General features: G+C 43.4%; 2 protein-coding genes across 2 annotated transcripts in view; one reads left to right on the top strand and one right to left on the bottom strand.

Annotated features, from left to right (window-relative positions):
- The first annotated feature begins 2781 nt into the window (after positions 1-2781).
- On the top strand, positions 2782-7171 carry LOC109890765 (bladder cancer-associated protein). The gene is made up of 2 exons (XM_020482781.2): positions 2782-3301; positions 6082-7171. The coding sequence occupies exon 2, from the start codon at positions 6222-6224 to the stop codon at positions 6483-6485; it is 264 nt and encodes an 87-aa protein (XP_020338370.1). The 5' UTR covers positions 2782-3301; positions 6082-6221; the 3' UTR covers positions 6486-7171.
- Positions 7172-13571: 6400 nt separating this feature from the next.
- Positions 13572-23366, bottom strand: part of LOC109890763 (RIPOR family member 3-like) — a 54815-nt gene continuing 45020 nt past the window's right edge. The window contains exons 2-5 of the mRNA XM_031824684.1: positions 21098-21303; positions 14780-14863; positions 14247-14337; positions 13572-13827 (exon numbers count right to left, since the gene is read on the bottom strand). Coding sequence (XP_031680544.1) covers positions 13715-13827; positions 14247-14337; positions 14780-14863; positions 21098-21274 — 465 coding nt within the window. The 5' untranslated portion in view covers positions 21275-21303 and the 3' untranslated portion in view covers positions 13572-13714. The remainder of the gene's footprint in view (positions 13828-14246; positions 14338-14779; positions 14864-21097; positions 21304-23366) is intronic.

Below are 23366 nucleotides of genomic sequence, written 5' to 3'. Positions count from 1 at the left end.
AGTGGTACCAATCCGGAAGCCAGGGAAGGACCCAACGAGGCCAACAAGCTATCGGCCAATAGCCTTAAGAGGCAAACTTACTTCCTGGAGAGCAGGGGGTTAGTATCGCCACATCAGAGCGGATTCGGGAAGGGTAGGGGAACAATGGACCCAGTGCTCTGCTTAGGTGAACAAGGAGACTGTTGTTAACTGTATTTTTTTTTATGTGGAGAAGGTATATGACATGATGTGGAAGGAGGGGTTGTTAATCAAGCTTGATATTATGGGGGTAGGAGGAAGAACATACAACAGGATAAAGGATTTCCTGTTTGGAAGGTGAGGATGGGGAAGTCTCTCTCAGGCAGCTACATGGTGGATAATGGTACACCACAGGGGAGCGTGATAAGTCCTGTTCTGTCGTGGAAATTTCCTCTATTTACCAAATCATGGGAGCAAACCACACACACAAGTCAGAGTTAGTTATCAACGTCCATTTTTTATTATATAAGCTCTATAGCATTTTGACTTTCAACAGTTCAGTATCTCTAATGAAAAGTTGAGAGTCCCCACACAATGGCAAAATGGGATCCTTTATAGCAAATCCTTTCCCAAACCCCAGAACCATAAACCAATCCTCCAAATCAACAAGCATATATCAAATTGTCATTTAGATACAACCAACTCAAAATACAACCAAACCTGGACAAGCTCACGGAGAGGAGAGTGAGGCTATAGGTTAAGATAAAAGGGAGCATGAGAATGATTCCAGACACTGCCACCCTCCTTTCACCACTAGAAAAAAGGTAGGGAGTAAAAGATATGTTTACACATGATGACACTTTGACCTCTCCTCTCTCAGCGAACCATGCAACTTAGTCTTGACATAGAACAGATAACTGCAACCTCGCCACAGTATTATACAAAAATACCATTCTGATGAGAATTAACTTACACACATTTGATGAATATAAAACATCTTACATATGTTACCAACAAATTCTGAATCTTCCACGACAGTTCTCAATCATGATCAATGATGCTTACTCTCAGGTACAGCCGGACGTTGGGAGGTCGTTATTTGCAGATGATGGGGCCTTATGGAAGAGAAGAAGAAATGTGCCATATATAGTCAGGAAGGTACAGGAAGCAATTGATGAGGTAGAGCAGTGGGCATTAATGTGGGGATTCAGGTTCTGTGTAGAGAACTCAGACAGTGTTCTTTACCAGGAGGAAGGTGGGAGATGAGGTATGCTTAAGGTTATATGGGAGAAACTTGGAGAGGGTGGGGGCCTTTAGGTTCCTTGGGGTATACTTTGATACTACGTACTACGGTGGGAAAGTGTAAGAAGGTACTAAATGTGATGCTCTGTCTGACAGGGAAGGACTGGGTGTGCCTCATTGAAGACCATATATGTTTCATTGATATGATCTGTAATAGACTATGGAAGTATAGCATATGGTTTGGCAACCCGTCCATCATTGGAAAGGCTAGATGTCATACAAGGACTCAGTAGTGGGGCGTTTCAGATGTCTCCAGTGGCTGCACTACAGGTGGAGATGGGGGAAATGCCATTGCAGATCAGGAGACAGCAGCTGGCAATTAATTATTGGGTCAGCCTAAAGGGACATGGGGTATCTCATCCTGCGAAAGGGATTTTACAGGCATGCTGGGAACATGAGCGAAGACAGAACACGAGCTTTGGGTGGGTGGGTAATACTAAGGCGAAGGAGATGGGACTGTATGGAAGGGAGTTTAGTCCAATTGTAGCTATTCCTGTAAATCCACCATGGCTACTCTCACCTCCAGTAGTAGATCTAGAAGTATTGGAGACTACAGAAAGATAGGGAGGGTGTTGATCCATCTGATTTGTTTAAGAGAAGCCTTGATACTGTATATCAGGATGGTTCAAAAGATCCAAGGACAGGACGTACTGGGTCAGCATTTGTAGTGCAGGAATGTGGGGTGAGAGTCAGGAAACTTATTACAGATCATCTGGCTGCATATATGGCGGAGATGATGGCCATACTGTTGGCCTTGCAGAGGGTGAAGGAAGTTAAGCCATAAAGAGTAGTTATTTGCTCTGAGTCATGTGCAGTGCTAAGGCGTATTCAGTCCTTTATATCACGTAGCAGACAAGACCTGCTTTATGAGGTGCTACAAACCCATGGCAGGTGTAAATAAATGGGTATACAGCTAATATTTACATGGATCCGAGCTCACGTGGGGGTCGAGGGGAATGAGGCAGTTGATGTACTGGCTAAACAAGCACTAAGTAGTGGGGATGTTGATGTGGTAGTTTCAATGAGCAAGGCAGAGGCAAAAAGCATGACATGGACAGTGATGGTGGAGAAATGGCAGGAGTAGTGGAATAGAGATCCTAAGGGCAGGCATTTATTTCAAGTACAGAGGAAAGTTGGGGAGTGGAGAACGGCAGGAAAGGACAGAAGAGAGGAGGCTGTATTTCCAAGATTAAGGGTGGGACACAGCCAGTTGAATAAGACCTTACATGTGATAGGAAAACATCCAACAGGAAAATGTGAGTATTGCCAGGAAACAGAGCATGTATTGATACAGTGTGGACATTATTGGAGGGAAACAGAGATGACGAGATCTAGTATGAAGGAAAAGGGGATACAGGAAATGAATTGAAATACTGTATTGAGTAGAACGTCATTAGATAAAATATTTGAGACTATATATTTTTTAAGAGCAGCAGCGCTGGCAGGTAGGATTTAGTTTATCCGTCTCTGGCCTACACTCCAGTACAATAGGTGGCGGTAATGCCCCATAACGTTGGATGCCAACTGCCGATAAACCCCACCGAAGAAGGAGAATTCGTGTCTCTTTCTTTTGTAACATCTCTGGAGTGGTCAAGCTACGGTTTCTCTGACAGCAATATTGGATAAGGATCAACAGAATAAAGCCTGAAAAATATTTGACGTAATTTAAAATGTGGAACTATATAATTATTGACCTCATATTTATTATGTAGGACACTATATATGTTTTTAGCACATGTATTGGGTTCTTACTAGTGAATAAAATAATTGTAACATAATTTACACCAAGGCAAATTTGTTACCATCTTTTTATGTTGGTTTTGCAATTGAAATGCTAAAGCCAGAGATACTGTTTGTGTCCGTCCTGACAATGGGAGTAGTCTGCTAGTTATCGGTTAGTTTACCCGTGTGGATAGATTTTGACAGGAGGGGACCCTCTGGCGCCGCCTCTTCCTCTCTGGGATTTCTACGCAGTCGTCTATAGGCAGCAGCAATGGAGTCCATCAAGAAAACTATCAAGAATGAACCTGGAAACTGACAGGTCTGGTTCTATTCTTTGTATGATGTGTTGTTATTCAAATACTTAGCTTCAAACGCGAAATATTAGCTATGTATAATTCAATTGGACAAGTTGTTACAAACTACTATTTCAACACGATTGTTTTAGCTAGCTAGAAGCTCGTTAGCCAGCTAACGTTAATTATTAACCGAACAAGCTAACGTTCGCTAGCTAACTACTCGTTTTGGTGATAGATTTATGTTGATGATATATCACAGCACGTTTTTGGATTTATTCAGCAGTTTTTACACAATGAATTACGATACCATTGGAAATTAATGTTGAAAGGTAAATGTATAACGTTACTCCTAAAACTTAAGTTTAACATTACAGTATCATGTTTTGTCGTTGTTTCCTGTTGACAAGACCTTTTGATAAATAGTCAAAACAGTTTGAACGTGTCCAAATCAATAACCAATATGCAGAAACACTACGTGATATATCGGAGACCTAAAATATACTATCTACACATGTGCAACAATAATCAGTTTACTTGTATTTTTTTAAACAAGCACTTTGTACACTGCACAAACACAACAACAAAAAACGTTTGACAAGTGGCAATAAACCGGAAAATCCGGTTGTATGCACTGTTGAAACTACTACCATTCAAAAACCACACGTAGCCTAAATTGGATATTTTTACATGACGGGTGTGCACTAAAGACAGGAGCTGTGTTAGAATTTATATATATTTAGGAGCTGCGTTCGAATACTCGTACTAAAAGTACGACATGACGTGAATTGAGTATGTTAGCCCATAATGCAATTCTTCAGGAAATCGGTGTGGTTTCATGTTTTCAGATTAAGAAAAATGCGGAAAATATGCTGCCGAAGTCCAACGAGAGTGGATACAAACGAATTGCTTTAACTAATTATGACAAATGTTAAGAAAATGTTGAGCAATAAAATAATGGCTTAATAATTATATACGCTACACGTTATGTTGGCTGACAATGTGTTGGCTACGCTATCCTTACGAAACGCATAGCATGCATATCATTACAGCAGTAGGTACTACCGGTATGTTAGTTGGCTACTAATACATTGAACTGGCCAGTATATTAATTATATACTAACTAACTACCCAACGTTTTTTGACTTGATTATTCACGTCATTCTTAGCTAAGTCGTATAGTCGTGTGCGTTCTCAATGGACATACATTCGCTCTGGCGAATGAACACAGCCAGGGTGACGCACACTACAAGATGCTTCACTTCTTCGATGAGGTTTAACAGCAGTTGACATCCAATAAGTGTTGCATTACCGCCAGCTACTAGACTGGAGTATAACTTCCTTATACTTTGCTTGAAAATAAACAAATACCCTACCATCTAACCCTATACTCACTAAAAAATCCAATCTTACTGAAATGTTTATCACTTGTTGGCCTATCCCTCTATTGGTTCAGATCGACTACTCACACCACTCCTCTCAGGATCCCTCCCCCTTGACCCATCTCCCTCTACTTTCTTCACTGCCTCAGCATACGACAACTTCTGCACAACTCTAACCCTGGGAACCTCAACATGTCCCTCTCGCATCGGACATTTCTGATCCCCAGCCCCTTGGGCACCCTTACAATTAACACCTACCACTACTTTCCCCAATACTACACATTCCTTTGTCTTATGTTCTTTTGTACACTTCTCACACCTAGGAACCTCCCTCCCACACATGGCTGCCACATGGCCATAAGCTTGACACTTGTAACAACATAATGCTATCGTCACAAAAGCTAGATCATGTATTTTCAGGGTCACGAAATAACTGCTTTTTATCCCTGTCAATCGGGCGCCCGCTCTGAAGTTTAAGCGGGCACACAGTGGATTATGGTCATTGTAGTTAATTACCACGTTTTCTGTGCTGAACAATGTGGAATATTGGCCTGTTGGAAACTACAATTCCCTACTACATCGAACAGTTCTGCACATCGAGCTCACAGGAAAAACCTAGAACGAAATGTAATTCAAGTAATTTAACTGACTTGAGTCAATTACAGTGGGACCAAAAAGTATTTAGTCAGCCACCAGTTGTGCAAGTTCTCCCACTTAAAAAGATGAGAGGCCTGTCATTTTCATCATAGTCAACTATGGAAATGGAAGACATACAAGGCCACTGATAATCTCTCTCGATCTGGGGCTCCACGCAAGATCTCACCCCGTGGGGTCAAAATGATCACAAGAACGGTGAGCAAAAATCCCAGAACCACACGGGGGGACCTAGTGAATGACCTGCAGAGAGCTGGGACCAAAGTAACAAAGCCTACCATCAGTAACACACTACGCCGCCAGGGACTCAAATCCTGCAGTGCCAGACGTGTCCCCCTGCTTAAGCCAGTACATATCCAGGCCCATCTGAAGTTTGTATGTGTTTTAAAAGCCGGAAAAAAACGGACATTTTGGGTTAATCGCTCAGCACTAATCACTGTCTGTGCAACAGGCTGAATGTTTGACGTCCCTGCTTGTTTTCTTCTTGAAGCTAGCTAACATTATAGTGTTACTAACTGCAGCTAGTCAATCAAATCAACCCCACCATAGTTAACTTGCCTTTAATGCAATGAAAGATATTTGTTGTGCTCGATCTAACCCAACATCCATCGGGTTAGCAGACTAGCGTAGCTAGGTGATGAGAGCGTGACCAAGTTGAGCTATTTTTGCATTTGCAGGGAAATATTGCTAACAATGTCATGTCAAAGAGAAATGTATAGCTGATGTGTTATCTGCACCTTTTTATTTACTGTTTCCTTTCCTTTTTTTAGGCCTAACCTGAAGGTAAACGGTTACAACCTGCTCCCACGTCACATCTGCCGTGGTTAGGAAACCTCACTGTGTGATATTCCATCTAGCCCTGTGGCCAACTGATTGAGCTTGGTGTGATTTCGCTTCCCCCTCGCAGACAATGTACTGCCTTCAGTGGTTGCTCCCAGTCCTCCTCATCCCGAAACCCCTGAATCCGGCCTTATGGTTCAATCACTCAATGTTCATGGGCTTCTACCTGCTCAGCTTCCTTCTGGAGAGGAAGCCATGTACCATTTGTGCCTTAGTGTTCCTGGCAGCCCTGTTTCTCATCTGCTACAGCTGCTGGGGAAACTGTTTTCTGTACCACTGCCATGACTCCACACTGCCAGACTCTGCACACGACCCCAGCATTGTGGGTAACTAAGAGGATCCCACTGACACTAGGAGCACATGGACCCTGGACAATCTCTGTCTAGGCTGTGAATAAAATCCCCCAGTTGACTGTCGAGATGCTGAGAAACCTAGACAGTGTCCCGATTCTCATCCCCTCTGCCCTTAGTGTACACTTGTTCACTTCCCTTCATGGATTTCAAAGGAATTGACTGTTGCAAAAAATAGGGTGGTAATTCCCTCTCCCACAATTACACCAATCCAGTGCATTTAAATGCATGGGGAGGAGTGCATATGTAAACTTTCCAGAAAATGGCCTATCCTGCCCATCTCCCTCCTCACTACTGCCCTCCACCCCTGCCTTTATCCCCTGGTCTTGAGTGAACGTCCACTACCCTGGACTCAGATTTGCAATGGTTGCCTTTATAGTTTTCATATGTCGTGTTAATACATCAATTTTAATTACAGAATGCTGAAAGTTTCCAAAGGGTAGAAATTGTGTGTGTGTTAGTCAGCATTTTCACAAGTCATACTATCAGTATGTTAAGGTAGCAGGAAGGTGAACATGAATATTCTGCGTCCTTGTTGAGCTTTATTGACGTCAAGAGCAGAAGAGTGATGTGAACCATTTTCATGTCACTTCCCCTGCAGAGCTCAAATGTTACCACAGCTTTTAATTTATTAAAGTTCAACGTCTGAAGGCGTTATCACTGACCATGATGCGTGGCCTTGTGTGTTTTCTTGGTTCTTCTAGGCTTTATGTCAACTGCAAGTTTTATCAATTGCCCACTATTGCCCACTGCAATTGAGAGTGTGAAAATGCCTCATGACTAAGAAGGAAAAGCTAATTATTGGTGGTGAAAGAAAAACATTACTTTTTTTAGGGTTCACAGAATCTCAATATTTGAAAAGACAAGTCCGTTTTTATAGAGTTTATTATGAAAGTAATTGAAATGAGAAGGTTAATTACTGCATGTTGTCTGGTGCTGGTCGGCAAACATTGAATTTTATTTTAAGTTGGGCCGTATAGATACTGCTGGACAAGCTAATGAGCTTTTGATCAAAAGGTTTTATGTTATTTTTAACTCCAGCCCAGTGTGAGACTCATCACAGAAAGGTCACCATTTTATAGCTGGCTATCCAGTGAACCACAGGCCTAACAAAATGTTCACATTTAGCCCGGTCTGGTTTTGAGAACTTTTGACAATGATACTCAAGTAAATTGTATTATATTCTGTTAGGTTGCTGTAGCTGATGACATTTTGTTTGTCATTAAAATAGGTTAGATCATCAGTCTCAATTTGCTCGTTTGTGAAGATTGTGCTTGTGCAGCCAATGTTATTTGGAGTCTACATTCAATACATTCAAAACATTTGCTTTAGGTCTGTCCACGACTAAAAAAGATTTTGGTAACCCGAGAGTCGTCTGTTCTTCCGACCAATCAATTGACTGCAGTTTTTAGTATTTTTCCATATATAGACACACTCTGTGTTTTTTATAAAATCAACTATACGCATTGAGCTTGTCTGATGCTTTAAGCTTACAGTTTGATGAAATAAGACAAATGCCTCGAAGGCGCCAGAGATCTACATTACCAGAAGGGGAAAAAACGTAACCTGACCCAATTATTCTCCTGCTGACTTTTGCAGATTCTGCAATTACTTTCCTGAAGTTGCTAGCAATAGGCTACATGAGGGGTTGGCAACCTTTCACATTTTGAATGTCAATTTATCCTACCATTTCTACCAGTCTGTGCCGTTATGGTTGTCACATTTTGTAAAACAGTTTCATTTGAGTAATAACATCTTCATATCTGAAAATCCTTACTCAAAATTTGATCCAAATCTAAATTAAAATGATACAAACTTAAAACAACTTCTATTGCCATTGCCAACTATGTAAAAATAGCCTACATAAAGCTAACTAATATAAACAGTCTGCAGGTAGAAAATATCCTGATAAAATAAATATCTTATAAATCACATTGTCTGCAACAACCTTGAAACATTGTATAAACTAATTTCAATGAATTACAGTTCATATAAGGAAATCAGTTAATTGAAATAAATTCATTAGGCCCTAATCTATGGATTTCACATGAATGGGCAAGGACGCAGCCATGGGTGGGCCTGGGAGGGCATAGGTCCACCCATTTTGGAGCCGGGCCCAACCACTGTGGAGTTTTTACCCACAAATGGGCTTCATTACGGACAGAAATACTCCTCAGTTTCATCAGCCGTCTGGGTGGCTGGTTTCAGACGATCCCGCAGGTGAAGAAGCCAGATGTGGAGGTCTTGGGCTGGCGTGGTTACACGTGGTCCGCAGTTGTGAGGCCGGTTGGACGTACTGCTAATCTAAAGCGACGTTGGAGGCGACTTATAGTAGAGAAATTTACTTTCAATTCTATGGCAACAGCTCTAGTGTATGCCAATTGCATGCTCCTTCAAAACTTGAGACATCTGTGGCATTGTGTTGTGTGACAAAACTGTACATTTTAGAGTGCCCATTATACTGTTTAATCAGCCTCTTGATATGCCACAACTGTCAGGTGGATGGATTGGATTATCTTGGCAAAGAATAAATGGCCCATAACAGGAATGTAAACATGAGATAAATGTTTTTTTGTGCATATGGAACATTTCTGGGAGTTAATATTTCAGCTCATGAAACATAGGACCAACACTACATGTTGCATTCATATTTTTGTTTGGTGTAGTATGGAGCAGAGGCCCGGAGTATTGTTTCTTCATCCAATGTAATGTATTTTCAGTGAATTTGGTGATGTTTTTTCCCCCTGTTCAGAGAAATTAGTCATTGAAGCTGTTTGGTTCATGTCCCGTCCTACATCCGGATATTACCAGGTTCTGACAACTAGATGATGCTGTTCCTGCTATTAGGTTATTATTCTCTAAAACCCACCCCACCCTTGTTAAAGGGATAGTTCACCCAAATAACAAAATTACATCTTGGTTTTCTTACCCTGTAAGCAGTCTATGGACCAGGTATGAAAGCAACCCATGCTTTAGCTTTGTTTACCTGGCCTCTGTTTCAACTGCTAACTTTTTAGCATGTGTGTCACAAATCCAATGCAAGCCAAATACACAACAGTGTATTTGCACTGAGATGCAGTGCCCTAGACCGCTGCGCCACTCAGGAGCCCACAATTGATTAACTTTTTCTTGGTAAATGTAGTTATGCTGTCTTTATAAGCATATCAATATGATATTTACAGCATCAAATGTGTTGTATTTGTAAAAACAAAAACACTCGTTTTTTCTTTAGAGACATTTTAAAAATTACAATTCTAGAATAAGGCTGTAACGTAATAAATTGTGTAAGGGGTGTGTCTTGGCGGCAGAGAAGTCAGGCGCAGGAGAGCAAACTCTGGGTTTACAACGGAGCAGTTTAATAATAAAAAAAAACGGATCAGAACAAACAATAAATGGGTACAAAAACCCGTCGCACACCAGAATAAACATGCACATGCACTTAAATAAACAATTCCGGACAAGGACATGGGGGGAACAGAGGGTTAAATACACAACATGTAATGGTAGAATTTAAAGGTGTGTGGGAAGACAAGACCAAACAAATGGAAAATGAAAAGTGGATCAATGATGGCTAGAAGACCGCCGAACGCCGCCCGAACAAGGAGAGGAACCAACTTCGGCGGAAGTCGTGACACGTTCAAACTAAATTACTTTCGTAGCAAGTGTCTTATGAAACACATTCTTGGCATGAGAAATATCAGCTAAATATGATAGCCAGCTACAGCTATCACCAAGCTATGCTAGGTAGTTACTGTCAGTTTGGCTAAACACAAGGTCAGCGCAGGCTTTAGCCTATACTTGTAACTGAATTAGCTGACCAACTTGAGATGGCGAGTCGGTCAGGAGGGGAGAAGTCCTCAACTTCAAAACTTTGTTCTCTTCATAGCAAAGCTATCTTAGCTTACCTCACCGTATTCACTACTGCCCTTGTTTGTTGTGATTGAATGGCTCTCATTTGCCTTCAGTTATGGCCTCTAGCATTTCTTAATGAGCATTGATGAAAATCAAGGCCAAATCAGGAAGTGCAGTCGCCCTTTAAAGGCTAGAAAGCATGAGTTTTTACTTACTAATGTAACACAATGTGGTCAGAGACTTAGTAACTTAGTTGTAGTCATAATCTGGCTACCTATAACTACAAAAATAGTTATGTTTTTGGGTTATTACATATTTAATAAATTATTTACAGATATGTTCTAAACTACCACAATGCACTATTTCTCAATGTCATATGGAGGATCTACAGTCGTGGGCAAAGGTTTTGAGAATGACACAAATATTAATTTTCACAGTCTGCTGCCTCAGTTTGTATGATGGCAATTTGCATATACTCCAGAATGTTATGAAGAGTGATCAGATGAATTGCAATTCATTTCAAAGTCCCTCTTTGCCATGCAAATGAACTGAATTGCAAAAAAAAAAAAAAATCCGCTGCATTTCAGCCCTGCCACAAAAGGACCAGCTGACATCATGTCAGTGATTCTCTCGTTAACACAGGTTTGAGTGTTGACAAGGACAAGGCTGGAGATAACTCTGTCATGCTGATTGAGTTCGAATAATAGACTGGAAGCTTCAAAAGGAGGTTGGTGTTTGGAATCATTGTTCTTCCTCTGTCAGCCATGGTTACCTGCAAGGGGACGTGCCGTCATCATTGCTTTGCACAAAACAGGCAAGGATATTGCTGCCAGTAAGATTGCACCTAAATCAACCATTTATCAGGTCATCAAGAACTTCAAGAAGAGCGGTTCAATTGTTGTGAAGAAGGTTTCAGGGCGCCCAAGAAAGTCCAGCAAGCGCCAGGACCGTCTCCTAAAGTTGATTCAGCTGCGGCATCGGGGCACCACCAGTACAGAGCTTGCTCAGGATTGGCAGCAGGCAGGTGTGAGTGCATCTGCACGCACAGTGAGGCGAAGACTTTTGGAGGATGGCCTGGTGTCAAGAAGGGCTGCAAAGAAGCCACTTCTCTCCAGGAAAAACATCAGGGACAGACTGATATTCTGCAAAAGGTACAGGGATTGGACTGCTGAGGACTGGGGTAAAGTCATTTTCTCTGATGAATCCCCTGCCTGATTGTTTGGGGCATCCAGAAAAAAGCTTGTCCGGAGAAGACAAGGTGAGCGCTACCATCAGTCCTGTGTCATGCCAACAGTAAAGCATCCTGAGACCATTCATGTGTGGGGTTGCTTCTCAGCCAAGGGACTGGGCTCACTCACAATGTTGCCATGAATAAAGAATGGTACCAACACATCCTCCGAGAGCAACTTCTCCCAACCATCCAGGAACAGTTTGGTGATGAACAATGCCTTTTCCAGCATGATGGAGCACCTTGCCATAAGGAAAAAGTGATAACTAAGTGGCTCGGGGAACAAAACATCGATATTTTGGGTCCATGGCCAGGAAACTCCCCAGACTTGATTCCCATTGAGAACTTGTCCTCAAGAGGCGGGTGGGCAAATAAAACCCCACAAATTCTGACAAACTCCAAGCATTGATTATGCAAGAATGGGCTGCCATCAGTCAGGATGTGGCCCAGAAGTGAATTGACAGCATGCCAGGGCGGATTGCAGAGGTCATGAAAAAGAAGGGTCAACACTGCAATATTGACTCGTTGCATCAACTTGATGTAATTGTCAATAAAAGCCTTTGGCACTTATGAAATGCTTGCAATTATACTTCAGTATTCCATAGTAACATCTGACAAAAATATCTAAAGACACTGAAGCAGCAAACTTTGTGGAAATTCTCAAAACTTTTTGCCACGACTGTACTCTGTGCTACCGAGTTTGTATGCTAGCTCAGTAGCTAACTCAAGCTGGCTAATGTTAGCCCTTAGCCATGCTAGCATATAATTACATTCCAGACCAACTGTTGGCGGTGGTGAGCTAAAATCCACTAATCACAGAAAATGTGAAGTAAATAAGGAGCAGTGATTACAGCTGTGAGTATTTCTGGGTAAGTCTCCTAGAGCTTTGCACACTTGGATTGTACAATATTTGCACATTATAATTCGTTTTATTTTTCACTCTCCGTCAAGTTCAAATCAAATCCAATTTTATTCGTCATATACACATATTTATCAGATGTTATTGTGGGTGTAGCGATATGCTTGTGAGCCTTGCTCCAACAGTGCAGTAGTATGTAACAATTCACAACAATAACAAATCAAACAGTAACAACAACACAAAATCAAAAAGTAAAAGAATGGAATTATGAAATATATAAATATTAGGACGAGCAATGTTGGAGTGGCATTGACTAGAATACAGTATATACAAATGAAATTAGTAAAACAGTATGTTAACATTATTAAGACCAGTGTTCCATTATTAAAGTGACCAGTGATTCCATATCTATGTACATAAGGCAGCAGCCTCTAAGTTGCAGGGTTGAGTAACCGGGTGGTAGCCGGCTAGTGACAGTGAATAAGTTCAGGGCAGCGTACTTGGTGGAGGCCGGCTAGTGTTGGCTATTTAACAGTCTGATGGCCTTGCGATAATAGCTGTTTTTCAGTCTGTCAGTCCCAGCTTTGATGCACCTGTACTGACCTCGCCTTCTGGATGATAGTGGGCTGAACAGGCTATGGCTCAGGTGGTTGATGTCCTTGATGATCTTTTTGGCCTTTCTATGACATCGGGTACTGTAGGTGTCCTGGAGGGCAGGCAGTGTGCCTGCGGTGGGCAGACAGCGCCATCCTCTGGACAGCCCTGCGGTTGTGGGCGGTGCAGCTGCCGTACTAGGCGGTGATACAGCCCGACAGGGTGCTATCAATAGTGCATCTGTAAAAGTTTGCGAGGGTCTTAGGGGCCAAGCTGAATTTCTTCAGCCTCCTGAGTGAAGATTCACTGTTGCACTTTCTTCACCCCACTGTGTGGGTGGACCATTTCAGATTGTCAGTGATGTGTACGCAGAAGAACTTGAAGCTTTTCATCTTCTCCACTACGGTTCAGTCGATGTGGATAGGGGCGTGCTCCCTCTGCTGTGTCCTGACGTCCACGATCAGCTCCTTCATTTTATTGACGTTGAGGGAGAAGTAGTTTTCCTGGCACCACTCCGCCAGGGCCCTCACCTCCTCACTGTAGGCTGTCTCATCATTGTTGGTAATTAGGCTTACTACTGTTGTGTCGTCTACAAACTTGATGATTGAGTTGGAGGTGTGCGTGGCCACGCAGGGCCCCTGTGTTCAGGATTAGCATAGTGGAGGTGTTGTTTCCTACCTTCACCACCTGGGGCGGCATGTCAGGAAGTCCAGGACCCAGTTGCACAGGGCGGGGTTCAGATCCAGGGCCTCGAGATTAATGATGAGCTTGTCGGGTACTATGGTGTTAAAGGCTGAACTGTAATCAGTGAACAGCATTCGTACATAGTTATTCCTCTTGTCCAGATGGGATAAGGCAGTGTGCAGTGCGATGGCAAATAGTTGCCTAGCAACCTTGCAAGTTAAACCAGTAGTCATGAGTGCAAATTATTTTGTTTAATTTGAAGTTATTTCTGTTGGAGCTTACATTGTAGGGAATTGGCTGGCTTACCGGGTCCTCCATATTGCATCACACCCAGGACAAATATTTTCCGACATGAAAGATAGAAAGTGAGGTAACTTTGCATTGGGACTTTTGATGTGTATACTAATGCAAAAACATATGTTACAGGTGGTTAGGTTTATGCTACCTACCCTTTAAATCATAATGAATACCTGGGGGAATTTATCTAGTAATGTAATTGCATGCAAATGAACAGGGCTGAATGATTACCATATGATAGCACGGTCTCTCTAACAGCACTGCGCAGGTCCTCGTCAGATGACCACCACAACTCAACCTCCTGCTCCACGCTCTCCATCGCCTGCCAAACACAGGAGATCAAAGTTCAAAGCGTATCATATAAACCAAACAGCTAGGCTGCCATCTCTTCGAAACGTAATCTTGTCTATGCACATGATAACCCTCACGTGCATGATAAGTCTCCCAAAAGCACGACGGCAATACATCTCAAGTACAAACACTCAAAGGTATCCCTTAGTTTTTAATTGGCTTGGTGTCTTTATTTTCAAGCAGGGCCAAACGTCTACAACTTCAGTGGCTCCCTCAAATATGCCATCAAAAAATCCCAGTGAAATAAGGCAGTAGAGAGAACTGCCATGCCAAAACAAACAATCTACAAGCATTAGTGTCCAGGATAAGATCGAGTGTGTTGATGCAGAGTGGCAATTGGCAACACATGTCCCCTTCTTGCGACACCCTGTGGCTTTGGTACATATACATTGTACACAACCAAGAGCACTCACTTTGAGACACTTGAGGGCCAGACAGGCAGTCTGCTGGAGCTGGACATAGCTGTTCCTCAGGATTTCCGTGTAGTAGACTACAGCCTAGGAGGATAATAAGACAATAAGGACATAAAATCCATCAAATTTTGAAATTATAGCATGTCATATTTTTTTGTAAGACTTTGTTTAGTTTTCCCAGACTCCCAGTACATCAATAGAGAATCTCCATTGAGAATGTTTTTTAGTCCTGGACTAGGCTAAATCTGTGTCTGGGATACCGGTCCTACAAGTACTTCACTAACAAAGTATAATGTGGTAAATCTATCATTAGGGTAAATATTTCATTATGAACATGGTTGAGCATGGGAGAGGTTTTCAACCCAAGTGTAAAGGCCATGATGAAAGACTCAGCTATATGAAATGAGCATTAGCAGAATCAATGACTTCCACCCGCAACAACAAAGAGCACAAAATGAGAGGCTAATCTCAACCAAAGTTGTCAAGCAGCTATCACGTTGCAGAGAGTGAAGCAAACTCCCGTGCATTTGCAGAATCTGTGTGGGTGCTGACGATTGCAGCCTCTTGCCTCACGCTATCTTTGAACTGCTGCTCATATCACTTAGTTTAATCAATTGTAATTAATACCATACCAACTGAGGGAGGCATGACGGATCTAGACTACAGCTACAGTGAAGAATAATTAGGATGGGATGCTTGTGTTGTCCTTTGGTAATGGATTAATGTTTCTTATGTATACCAGGACTCTTTGAGAATAAAAAAACAGTTTATAAGTAGTATACATACTATTAATACATGAGTATATTATTATTAAACATTTATTAGCATTACAATTATTGAGCATTTATACATTTCTGTACCCCTTTGTCATGATATCCAATTGGTAGTTACAGTCTTGTCTCATCGCTGCAACTCCTGTACAGACTCGGGAGAGGCGACAGTCAACAGCCGTGCGTCCTCCGAAACACAACCCTACCAAGCCGCACTGCTTCTTGACACAATGCTCACTTAACCCGAAGCCAGCCACACCAATGTGTCGGAGGAAACACCGTACACCTGGTGACCGTGTATGCGCCACAGGAGTCCCTAGAGAGCGATGGGACAAGGACATCCCTGCCGGCCAATCCCTCCCCTAACCTGGACGACACTGGGCCAATTGTGCGCTGCCCCATGGGTCTCCCGGTCACGGCGGCTGCGACACAGCCTTAACTCGAACCAGGATCTCTAGTGGCACAGCTATCACTGCAAAGCAGTTCCTTAGACCACTGTGCCACTTGGGAGGCCCTTTTATTGAGCTTTTATACTCAGCAAAAAAGAAACATCCTCTCACTGTCAATTGCATTTATTTTCAACAAACCTCAACATGGGTAAATATTTGTATGAACATAAGAAGATTCAACAACTGAGGCATAAACTGAACAAGTTTGAATAATGTGTCCCTGAACAAAGGGGAGTCAAAATCAAAAGTAACAGTCAGTATCTGGTGTGGCCACCAGCTGCATTAAGCACTTCAGTGCATCTCCTCCTCATGGACTACACCAGATTTGCCAGTTCTTCCTGTGAGATGTTACCCCACTCTTCCACCAAGGCACCTGCAAGTTCCCGGACATTTCTGGGGGAATGGCCCTAGCCCTCACCCTCCGGTCCAACAGGTCAATGGGATTGAGATCCGGGCTCTTCGTTGGCCATGGCAGAACACTGACATTCCTGTCTTGCAGGAAGACATTCCTGACATTCCTGTCTTTCTCATGTGGTACCTTGCGGGAAGGGTATCACATGAGGGAGGAGGATGTCTTCCCTGTAATGCACAGTGTTGATTATGCTGTGATACACCTCTAAATCGATCCCGCTCCAGAGTACAGGCCTCGGTGTAACGCTCTTTCCTTTGACGATAAATGCGAATCCGACCATCACCCCTGGTGAGATAAAACCGTGACTCGTCAGTGAAGAACACTTTTTGCCAGTCCTGTCTGGTCCAGCGAAGGTGGGTTTGTGCCCATAGGCAACGTTGTTGCCGGTGATGTCTGGTGAGGACCTGTCTTACAACAGGCCTACAAGCCCTCAGTCCAGCCTCTCTCAGCCTATTGCGGACAGTCTGAGCACTGATGGAGAGATTGTGCGTTCCTGGTGTAACACGGGCAGTCGTTGTTGCCATCCTGTACCTGTCCCGCAGGTGTGATGTTCGGATGTACTGATCCTGTGCAGGTGTTGTTACACGAGGTCTGCCACTGCGAGGACGATCAGCTGTCCGTCCTGTCTCCCTGTTGTGCTGTCTTAGGCGTCTCACAGTACGGACATTGCAATTTATTGCCCCGGCCATATCTGCAGTGCCTGTCTCCTAAGGCACATTCACACAGATGAGCAAGGTGCCTGGGCATCTTTCTTTTGGTGTTTTTCAGAGTCAGTAGAAAGGCCTCTTTAGTGTCCTAAGTTTTCATAACTGTGGCCTTAATTGCCTACCGTCTGTAAGCTGTTAGTGTCTTAACAACCGTTCCACAGGTGCATGTTCATTACTTGTTTATGGTTCATTGAATAAGCATGGGAAAGAGTGCTTAAACCCTTTACAATGAAGATCTGTGAAGTTATTTGAGTTTATAACATTTAAACAAAAGTGTTTTTAAACATCAATAATCATTTAGAATTATTTAAGTTATACCAATCTATACTGAACAAAAATATAAACGCAACATGTGAAGTGTTTCATGAGCTGAAATAAAAGATCCCAGAAATGTTCCTCTGTCACAGTGAAAAGTCTTGTCTGTTTCGGCTACGTCACTTTGAGTAATGAAGTATAAAAAACATTGAAAAGGCAAATGACAGCATACCCTGTTTCTGGATGATAACAGCCACGCGAATACAACAACAGGTTGTATACATGTTCATTTAGTGATATTGATATCATTGTTATAAAAACAAGGCAGTTCGCAGCTGCTATAGTAATTTTAAATCAAATCAAATTTTATTTGTCACATACACATGGTTAGCAGATGTTAATGCGAGTGTAGCGAAATGCTTGTGCTTCTAGTTCCGACAATGCAGTAATAACCAACAAGTAATCTAACTAACAATTCCAAAACTACTGTCTTATACACAGTGTAAGGGGATAAAGAATATGTACATAAAGATATATGAATGAGTGATGGTACAGAGCAGCATAGGCAAGATACAGTAGATGGTATCGAGTACAGTATATACATATGAGATGAGTATGTAAACAAAGTGGCATAGTTAAAGTGGCTAGTGATACATGTATTACATAAGGATGCAGTCGATGATATAGAGTACAGTATATACGTATGCATATGAGATGAATAATGTAGGGTAAGTAACATTATATAAGGTAGCATTGTTTAAAGTGGCTAGTGATATATTTACATCATTTCCCATCAATTCCCATTATTAAAGTGGCTGGAGTTGAGTCAGTGTCAGTGTCAGTGTCAGTGTGTTGGCAGCAGCCACTCAATGTTAGTGGTGGCTGTTTAACAGTCTGATGGCCTTGAGATAGAAGCTGTTTTTCAGTCTCTTGGTCCCAGCTTTGATGCACCTGTACTGACCTCGCCTTCTGGATGATAGCGGGGTGAACAGGCAGTGGCTCGGGTGGTTGATGTCCTTGATGATCTTTATGGCCTTCCTGTAACATCGGGTGGTGTAGGTGTCCTGGAGGGCAGGTAGTTTGCCCCCGGTGATGCGTTGTGCAGACCTCACTACCCTCTGGAGAGCCTTACGGTTGTGGGCGGAGCAGTTGCCGTACCAGGCGGTGACACAGCCCGCCAGGATGCTCTCGATTGTGCATCTGTAGAAGTTTGTGAATGCTTTGGGTGACAAGCCGAATTTCTTCAGCCTCCTGAGGTTGAAGAGGCGCTGCTGCGCCTTCTTCACGATGCTGTCTGTGTGAGTGGACCAATTCAGTTTGTCTGTGATGTCTGTGATGTGCCGAGGAACTTAAAACTTGCTACCCTCTCCACTACTGTTCCATCGATGTGGATAGGGGGGTGTTCCCTCTGCTGTTTCCTGAAGTCCACAATCATCTCCTTAGTTTTGAGTGTGAGGTTATTTTCCTGACACCACACTCCGAGGGCCCTCACCTCCTCCCTGTAGGCCGTCTCGTCGTTGTTGGTAATCAAGCCTACCACTGTTGTGTCGTCCGCAAACTTGATGATTGAGTTGGAGGCGTGCGTGGCCACGCAGTCGTGGGTGAACAGGGAGTACAGGAGAGGGCTCAGAGCGCACCCTTGTGGGGCCCCAGTGTTGAGGATCAGCGGGGTGGAGATGTTGTTGCCTACCCTCACCACCTGGGGGCGGCCCGTCAGGAAGTCCAGTACCCAGTTGCACAGGGCGGGGTCGAGACCCAGGGTGTCGAGCTTGATGACGAGCTTGGAGGGTACTATGGTGTTGAATGCCGAGCTGTAGTCGATGAACAGCATTCTCACATAGGTATTCCTCTTGTCCAGATGGGTTAGGGCAGTGTGCAGTGTGGTTGAGATTGCATCGTCTGTGGACCTATTTGGGCGGTAAGCAAATTGGAGTGGGTCTAGGGTGTCAGGTAGGGTGGAGGTGATATGGTCCTTGACTAGTCTCTCAAAGCACTTCATGATGACGGAAGTGAGTGCTACGGGGCGGTAGTCGTTTAGTTCAGTTACCTTAGCTTTCTTGGGAACAGGAACAATGGTGGCCCTCTTGAAGCATGTGGGAACAGCAGACTGGTATAGGGATTGATTGAATATGTCCGTAAACACACCGGCCAGCTGGTCTGCGCATGCTCTGAGGGCGCGGCTGGGGATGCCGTCTGGGCCTGCAGCTTTGCGAGTGTTAACACGTTTAAATGTCTTACTCACCTTGGCTGCAGTGAAGGAGAGTCCGCATGTTTTCGTTGCAGGCCGTGTCAGTGGCACTGTATTGTCCTCAACGCGGGCAAAAAAGTTATTTAGTCTGCCTGGGAGCAAGACATCCTGGTCCGTGACTGGGCTGGATTTCTTCTTGTAGTCCGTGATTGACTGTAGACCCTGCCACATGCCTCTTGTGTCTGAGCCGTTGAATTGAGATTCTACTTTGTCTCTGTACTGACGCTTAGCTTGTTTGATAGCCTTGCGGAGGGAATAGCTGCACTGTTTGTATTCGGTCATGTTACCAGTCACCTTGCCCTGATTAAAAGCAGTAGTTCGCGCTTTCAGTTTCACGCGAATGCTGCCATCAATCCACGGTTTCTGGTTAGGGAATGTTTTAATCGTTGCTATGGGAATGACATCTTCAACGCACGTTCTAATGAACTCGCACACCGAATCAGCGTATTCTTCAATATTGTTATCTGACGCAATACGAAACAGTTCACGTGATGGAAGCAGTCTTGGAGTGTGGAGTCAGCTTGGTCGGACCAGCGTTGGACAGACCTCAGCGTGGGAGCCTCTTGTTTTAGTTTCTGTCTGTAGGCAGGGATCAACAAAATGGAGTCGTGGTCAGCTTTTCCGAAAGGAGGGCGGAGCAGGGCCTTATATGCGTCGCGGAAGTTAGAGTAACAATGATCCAAGGTTTTTCCACCCCTGGTTGCGCAATCGATATGCTGATAAAATTTAGGGAGTCTTGTTTTCAGATTAGCCTTGTTAAAATCCCCAGCTACAATGAATGCAGCCTCCGGATAAATGGATTCCAGTTTGCAAAGAGTCAAATAAAGTTAGAGGCCATCAACAGCCGCTATGGGTTCTAAAGGGTTAATTAAACAACATTATCATTACACAGGTGCACCTTGTGCTAAGGAAAATAAAAGGACACTAAACTGAGAAGTTTTGTACCACAATACAATGCCACAAATGTCTCAAGTTTTCAGGGAGCGTGCAATTGGCATGCTGACTGCTGGAATGTACACCAGAGCTGTTGTCAGAGAATTTAATTCAAGGTAATTTTAGAGAATTTGGCATTATACCCAACTGGCCTTACAACCGCAGACCATGTGTAACGACGCAAGCCCAGGACCTCCGCATCCGGCTTCTTCACCTGCGGGATTGTCTGAGACCAGCCAGCTGGACAGCTAATGAAACTGAGTATTTCTGTCTGTAATAAAGCCTTTTGTGGGGAAAAACTAATTCTGATTGGCTGGACCTTGCTCCCCAGTGTGTGGGACTGTCTCCCAAGTGGATGGGCCTATGCCCTCCCAGGCCCACCCATGGCTACGCCTCTGCCCAGACATGTGAAATCCATAGATTAGGGCCTAATGAATTGATTCATTCTTTATATAAACTCTAACTAAGTAAAATCATTGAAATTGTTGCATGTTGCATTTATATTTTTGTTCAGTATATTAAAAAGATTTGTCCTCGCCCTAACCTTGGTCCTGAAGGCCACCTTGGTCCTGAGACAGTTGCTGGCAGCCTGAGACACCTTGTGGTTGGCTTCCGTCTGGGGGCTGGCTAAGAGATGGAGGGTACAGCCCAAGGGCAGCAGCTCAGCGATGCACCTCCCTTTCAGCTTCTTAAAGGCCATTCTCCTCTTAGGACTCTCCATAGCACACACACCAGGTACCCTGAAACACACTGAAAGATTTGAGGTTAGAGACAGTTCAAAACGTATTGGAATTTTGCTACATAATTTCTTCCATCCTAGCCAAGTTTCCCCATCTGCTTCCATGCATCTCCCCTATCTCAAGGTGCTTTGGTACTTATTCACTAAACCTTTCCGGGCGCTAACTTTACCACATGTCAATATAGTCTACCAGTCTAACTGTCTAGCCTGCTCTCTATCCAGGGCTGTAGCTACATATGAAGACGCCGAGGTCCGGACCTCTATAATGTTTTCTAGTTTGAAAAAAATAAACATGTACACAGTAAAGAAAGTTTAAATATTATTCCCAGCATTGATCAAAACTCAGAACGCATATATTCTTGATTTGACTGAGCTCTAATCGCTCCTGCCTCTTTGCGAACTAATGGAATAATGAACAGTGGTCTCCCACTGGGCATTGACATCAGTTCAACGTCTAGTTGAAATTTGTATTTATTGATTTTATTTCACCTTTATTTAACCAGGTAGGCCAGTTGAGAACAAGTTCTCATTTACAACTGCAACCTGGCCAAGATAAAGCAAATCAGTGTGACAAAAACAACAACAAAGAGTTACACAAACAAACACACAGTCAATAACACAAAATAAAAGACAAATTGAAAAATCTATGTACAGTGTGTGCAAATGTAGAAGAATAAGAAGGTTGGCAATAAATAGGCCATAGAGGTGAAAATAATAACAATTTAGCATTTATACTGGAGTGATAGATATGCAGATGATGACGTGCAAGTAGAGATACTGGGGTGCAAAAGAGCAAGAGGGTAAGTAATAATATGGGGATGAGGTAGTCGGGTGTGCTATTTACGGATTGGCTGTGTACAGGTACAGTGCTCGGTAAGCTGCTCTGACAGCTGATGCTTAAAGTTAGAGAGGGAGATATAAGACTCCAGCTTCAGAGATTTTTGCAATTCGTTCCAGTCATTGGCAGCAGAGAACTGGAAGGAAAGGCGGCCAAAGGATGTTTTGGCTTTGGGGATGACCAGTGCAATATACCTGCTGGAGCGCGTGTTGCTCTGGTGACCAGTGAGCTGAGATAAGGCGGGGCTTTACCTAGCAAAGACTTATAGATGTCCTGAAGCCAGTGGGTTTGGTGCCGGATATGTAGTGAGGGTCAGCCAACGAGAGCATACAGGTCGCAGTGGTGGGTAGTATATGGTGCTTTGGTGATAAAACGGATGCAAATGTGAGTCTGGAAGGAGAGTTTACAGTCTAACCAGACACCTAGGTATTTGTAGTTGTCGACATATTCTAGGTCAGAACCGTCCAGAGTAGTGATGCTAGTCGGGCGGGAGGGTGCGGGCAGCAATTGGTTGAAGAGCATGCACTTATTTTTACTAGCATTTAAAAGCAGTTGGAGTCCATGGAAGGAGTGTTGTATGGCATTGTTTGGAGGTTTGATAGCACAGTGTCCAAAGAAGGGCCAAATGCATACAGAATGGTGTTGTCTGCGTAGAGGTGGATCAGAGAATCACCAGCAGCAAGAGCGACATCATTGATATATACAGAGAAAAGAGTCGGCCGAGAATTGAACCCTGTGGCACCCCCATAGAGACCGTCAGAGGTCCGGACAACAGGCCCTCCGATTTGACACACTGAACTCTATCTGAGAAGTCGTTGGTGAACCAGGCGAGGCAGTCATTTGAGAAACCAAGGCTATTGAGTCTGCCGATAAGAATGTGGTGATTGACAGAGTCGAAAACCTTGGCCAGGTTGATGAAGACGGCTGCACAGTACTGTCTTTTATCGATGGTGGCTATGATATCGTTTAGGACTTTGAGCGTGGTTGATGTACACCCATTACCAGCTCGGAAACCAGATTGCATAGTGGAGAAGGTACGGTGGGATTCGAAATGGTCGGTGATCTCTTTATTAACTTGGCTTTTGAATATTTTAGAAAGGCAGGGCAGGATGGATATAGGTCTATAACAGTTTGGGTCTAGAGTGTCTCCCCCTTTGAAGAGGGGGATGACCGCGGCAGCTTTCCAATCTAAGAGGATCTCAGACGAAACAGAAGTTGAATAGGCTAGTACTAGTG

Source organism: Oncorhynchus kisutch, linkage group LG5 (assembly GCF_002021735.2).
Source record: "Oncorhynchus kisutch isolate 150728-3 linkage group LG5, Okis_V2, whole genome shotgun sequence".
NCBI lineage: Eukaryota > Metazoa > Chordata > Actinopteri > Salmoniformes > Salmonidae > Oncorhynchus > Oncorhynchus kisutch.
This window is presented reverse-complemented; position numbering and strand designations above follow the sequence as displayed.